Source organism: Tuber melanosporum, assembly GCF_000151645.1.
Source record: "Tuber melanosporum whole genome shotgun sequence assembly, scaffold_97, strain Mel28".
Lineage (NCBI taxonomy): Eukaryota > Fungi > Ascomycota > Pezizomycetes > Pezizales > Tuberaceae > Tuber > Tuber melanosporum.
Window position 1 is genome coordinate 7591 of NW_003299147.1, and position 5828 is coordinate 13418.

Here is a 5828-nt window from a genome sequence, read left to right on the forward strand (position 1 = left end):
ATCCTAACTCTCCCTTCTTCTGTTCTACACACTTGATTTGCTTCCTCTTCAATAGAACAACGAGAATACAAAATACGATCTCTATTTCTGACACGAGCAAGTCGAGCAGATCACGAGGGTCCTGCTCGAGCCTGATCTGATCGTGTGACCCTTATGATCGAGGGTGATCGAGCATGATCTGGCGAGAAAAACTCGATCATGATCTGATCGGGGCCATCACTTTAGGAATAATTTTCTTTGAAAATTAAAATTAATTAATTTTTATTCCTACCCCCCTGATTCTCCTTATTGTTTTGTTTCGACGTGGAGATATTACAAACACTTTAGCATTCCAGAACTTGTACGGAATCCTGCATGAGAGTGCAGAACAATAGCTGAGTATGTACCTCACTATTTTCCTAGGTTCTTCTGCTTACAAAAAGTACCAGAATCTGAAAAGTCTTGTGGAGGAGTATATCAGTCAATGACTGAATTGCACAGCGATAGAGAGAAACTAAAGGACTATGTGGGGGCTGTGGTAGGACGTGCACAAGAGCGTAAGGTAAGGAAAAAACAACTTCGCTATTTCTTTTCTAAACTAACGGTAAAGACAGGTGTATAAGTAAAACATAAACAATGTATCCTCATCATTCCATGAATCACCACACCCCCGTATCTCTCCAAGCATGCTACCCTTTCCTCCATACACTCCCGTAATAACAAAGGAAAGAAAATGTCCGGAGAATATCCTGTCAATCTCTCAACCTCCACACCAATCCATTGAACTTCTGAACTCTCCGTCAGACTCCCGAAACCTCCATGATCTATCTCAATCGACCAACGTCGATCTAGAGCCTTCAATAAAAAGATTGTCAGAATAATAAACGAGAGGGCGACAATTATTGCAAATCCTTACTGGTCGTCAAGGAAATGGGATAAGTCACAAGAAAGTGAACTCTATCGGATTTTAGTGAGACTCAGGAAGAGTTGGCAAAGAACCTGCGCCATCGACAGGATCAACGAGTGGGTGAAAGAAAGAAGACTCTACTGGTAGAGCAAGATTTTATGAGAAAGGGAAAGGATCAAGAGTGAAGTCCAAGAGGCCGGAGAAAATGCAAGGTGGGTAGTGGAGTTAGGCAAGGGTTGGAAGTTCAAGGTGATAAAAAAGAATGGGAATTATGGAATTGTATATCACTAGAATGGTGAATAGCAGTGGGTATTGAATGTATTACTCCTCTCTCTGTAACCTCAGGTCTTTCCCTTATTTTTCCTTAATTGCTTGGATTTCAGACCGGTGGAAAAACGTAGAAATGATAGATTTCGAGCTCTCTACGTTATCTTGCATAAAAATATTATTTGTTTTGGGCCGGCAAAGCAGGACAACTTCCTGCACCATCAATCATGCTGGTTTCGTGGGCTCAAATTGGGTCTATCTTTTCTGGTGTCAATTCCTTTTCATAAACTAGCTCTTGCTGAATCGTATGAAACGAGGCAAGGATAACACTGCATATAATCACTCTTGGTATATCACATCAACTAAACAACCTAAATGCTGCATATCTCTTCTAATACACCCCACATCCCCTATTGAATGAATCCACATCATATCCCCGCTTTCTTCAAAAACCCTCTCAAAAGGCCGGTATCGACCGGGACTTCCCTCCCCAGCCAGGTGGCCCGTTGGGTGTGGTCTCTGAGTGGATCGTCGGTGTTTGGGTGAAGGAGGACGCTGAGTGGACCACGGTTTACGACAAGCCAGGGTATGAATGCTCCGAATTGGGTGGGAGTTAGAATGTTTACCTCGAACATCGCAAGGGTATGGGGACCGATTGGCTCTGGAGAGGAATTGCATTAGCACAAGGTGCTGGCGAGATTCGGTGGGAGTGTTTACTGTCGAAAATTTTATAAATGCGGAGTTCGGGAACTGTGATATGCCGGCAACGTTGAGTCAGCAAGGTGCAAGAATCGGGATATAGGAGAACACACATTCCCGCCGAACCCGTTCCCATAATTCCTTTGCGAATTGTACCTGCTCGGGATTGTTCTATCCAGGTTCGCGTGAGCCTCCACCACCCCTTTCCACATGCAAATGACGAACCTGATAAAAGTAAACGTGGACATCAAAACCCCCGGGATTCTGTCCATTATCGATTGGCTCCGGAAACTGCTCATATGCAGCGCTAAGGTTTCCCGTCTCAGGATTGTAAAGGGATCTATTGTTCACATTGAGAGTTCTGTGATTTCCATTGTTATTACTTGATCAGGTTGGAGGGGGGGGGCATGGTACGTTGGAAGAGGAGGCTCGTTCTTGTAACCAGCGAGTGGGGAGGGGTAAGTGTAGAAGGATGGGTCGGCCATGGTGGTTTTGTTGTGCTGGGGAGGGGAAATCAACGTTTGCTAGTGATTCCAAGCAGCGGGGGGAGTTGGTTCTTAAGCTGTTGGATCTGCAACCCACTAGGGAGGTTTTTCTATCATAAGACCGCCTTGACTTAAGCTGTCGCTATTACTAATTCAATGGCCCAAGCCTTCCCAACTTTGTGCAGCAAAACCTCGCCAACATTAGACTATCGCTTACTGACCAATCGCTCACAGTTCCCAATATCTTGCTTATAAATTGCCTCCTGGTCACGTCACCTCTCCCGCAGCGCAGCACCGTCAGCTAACGAAATTTGGGAAAATCATTGACAAGAAGCCAAGACAACCCCATGAGGCGAAGACAACTAAGTTCAATTTACCCTTGCCATTACCGGTGTGAAATTTTTTTCGTGCGACACCTCAAGGAATTGTGGGGTAAGGGCGTAGTTGGACTCGTGAAATATCGTGATTGTGACCTCCTATTAAACCGTAGGCTAGTGTCACAAGAAATGGACTCGCTGGTATGTCGTAGTGCTAAGGAAAGAAGAGACAAGAAAAGAACACAAGAGTGGACCCAATTGAGCAAGGGTGGAATCGTTGTCTATTGCGTTGTTCTCTGCAGGTGGCTTCTACTAAACTAAGGCAGGAAGGCTGGGAGTGCTTAAGAGGACAAATTTTCCCGCCAAGCCTCGCCCCCTTCTGTGACAAGAAATTCTATGGAGCGAACACCCCATAGATACAGGACCTAACCCTCCTAATCTCTCACTGCCCCTCACCGGTAGCCCATCACGAATTACCGGTATTAGAGAATACTTGAGTACCGTGAAATCTCGTGAATTCTACTACGTACCTCCGCTCTGACAAAACACTAGCCTGGGAAGGAATAGCAGCTACTTAATGCGGTATCGTGGGATATGCTAAATCTTGCAAGTGATGCGAGGCTGTGCTTATCCTCAGAGACTATACCGCACAAGGCCTAGTCACGGAGATTGTCAGTGCCGGAGATAGTGGAGATAGTGGAGATAAGTGTACTTCACGAGATTACGATAGTATCATATGCCGGTATAGCGAGCTTACCGTGAATTTAGTACCTTGCTTGTACCCTACCGGTATTACCGGTGTGGAGGGGAGATTGAGGTAATAGGGTATTGTCTATGAGCCATGAGGTTTTTACTCCATGGAATTTCCTGTCTTTGTACATGCCTTGGCATGAATACATTCCTGTACCGTAAAAACTCGAATAGAAGAAAAATGTGCTAAAGGGTTGAATTAAGCTCTGCTGCTAAAAAAAAGGGGCAATGCATCAACTGTAAAGCCATGACTCGTTCAAAACATACGCTTTGACCGAGGGGTTCAACTTCATCTCATCTCTGAGAGTAATAATAATGTAAGTAGAATACAAGTATATAAATAATTGTAAACTTAGAATTTAGAGTCATTAGAAATAGAAATAAATAATAATATAAACAAAGAGAATACTACGCTACTCATACACTCTAAGGAGAGAGAAATATAATAAACAATATTTGCAATACTTATACACCAAATGGCACCACAAGGAAACTGAAGTAAAGGCACCACTCGCACTAGGATTCCAGTTAGTCTTCCAGAACTACCTGCAGGCAAGTTCGATGTCGGAGGGCAAAAAAAGCGGAAACCAAAGTGAAACCTACTTAACCTGAAAGTTAGCCTACGAGCAACCCCAAATGCTATTGTGAATCCTCAGAAGTTTCATACAATCAACTATAAGCTTTGGGTATTCTCTTGGCTTCATATAGCTTTAATACCTACAAGACTGAGCAAGTTGAGGGAGCCGACATTGCAAGAGGTGGCGACAAGATTCAGGATTTCACTAGGGAATCTGGGGAGATTGCAGAAGGAGGGGAGGGAGGGGAAATACCTAGAAGCAACAGCCATGTCTCATAGGCTAGTAGGAGGTGGAAGGAGGTGGAAGTTGGTAGATATGGAGCAAAAGCTCAACAGGTGTTTTCGCGAATGGTGAGTAGAAGGAAAAGTTGTTTGCTAAAGTTGGTTTCGGCAAAACACAAAGTGGCTTTATGCTGAAACTTACCCAAGTACAAGTATTAGGCAATTTCGATTTTCAAATAATTAGTTTCAGGATTGCTGATTGTGGTACAAAATCTCTCTTTGTGCAATCACCAACCAAGCCAGTGTAATGACGCCTCTTCAGATATTTAGTTCTTGATAACAGGGAACGATACTTCTCTTCTCCTTCTTCTCTTCCTCCTATGATAGTAGTAGGCCTTGTCCTACATTACTGATAGCACAAGACCTTGTTCTTCTATCCGGAACATATATTATAAGTTTTCTCTAACTCTTCTTCGTTAAGAGTTCTCTTAGGATAATAATAAAAGTCATGATAACGATAAAGAATATAAAGGCATTTTATATTAATTAAATTAATAAGTAGGAAAAGTACTTAGAATTCAATCTAATTTTGTTTAAACTCGTACTGCTAACACTGGCATACAATGAGCCTCCACTAGCACTGGGATACCACTAACTGGTATACCACTAACACCAAGCAAACTAAGTCTACGGCTCCGCACCTACCATCCCTGAGTCATGCCTGTACAGAAACTAATTACAATACTATCAAACAACCCAGTACCCACCCCGGTCCAAGTCCGTAGCCCCTCTGGTCTGAAGTCAACCAGTGCTAAGCATAGCCAAAGCTGAGCAAAAGACCAACCCCACCACGTTCCTCATCCAACAAACATAAAATCACTACTACCCGGTCTGAAAACTGTCCCGCAAAACCTCCACCACAGTAGAAAACCAACAACCACAAACTAAACCTATAGGTGACACAATGGCAAGAAGGAGGCAACCAACATGTCAACCTCTCACACCCCCATACTAGGCCATCGACCCTGTGAACCCACTTCGCCAGTTGCCTCCGCAGAGTGTACTGGTGAGGAGGACCTGTACTGGCTGCCTGTCCCCCAAACAAAACAACACAAACATAGGAAATAGAGAGAGGTAGTAACAGACCAAGAAGGTCAGTGGAGCCTATCTTCCACCCGTGGTACCATGCCTCTTCCTGCCAAACCTGTAACTAAACTAAAGAAACCAAACAATCCCCACAAAGCCCAGCATGCAAGATCCAAATAAGTCTAACCAGGTGGTCGCAATCCACTATCCACACAGGTGGCCATCAACCAGCTAGTCCATCAGGGAGCTTTACAGCACTCAGGAGCTTCGCCCAACAGTGGAAGCTGGACTGGAAACACTTAACCAGACCTCACCCAACCTAATGCAGGCCCAACCAGTGCTCGCAGGTGCCTCTGCCCCCCCAATCAGCCCCCCCCAAGCCCCACACTAGACACCACGGAGCCCATCCTACTGCCCAGCCCCTCAGAGAGATCAACCATCTGACAGCCACAGGACAGCTCATACCTAGCCCCATCAGGCAGCTACTGGTCTTGGCCACAATAACAGAGCTGTAACTCTCAGCATCCTGTAGCAGGGAG

At 44.7% G+C, this 5828-nt stretch overlaps 1 protein-coding gene; it reads right to left on the reverse strand.

Moving 5' to 3' along the window:
• Positions 1-1516: 1516 nt before the first annotated feature.
• GSTUM_00012134001 (uncharacterized protein) lies at positions 1517-2421 on the reverse strand. XM_002842370.2 has 5 exons: positions 2267-2421; positions 2078-2213; positions 1966-2023; positions 1871-1903; positions 1517-1814 (listed from the first exon to the last, which is right to left on the reverse strand). The coding sequence occupies exons 1-5, from the start codon at positions 2335-2337 to the stop codon at positions 1582-1584; spliced, it is 531 nt and encodes a 176-aa protein (XP_002842416.1). The 5' UTR covers positions 2338-2421; the 3' UTR covers positions 1517-1581.
• Positions 2422-5828: the final 3407 nt, after the last annotated feature.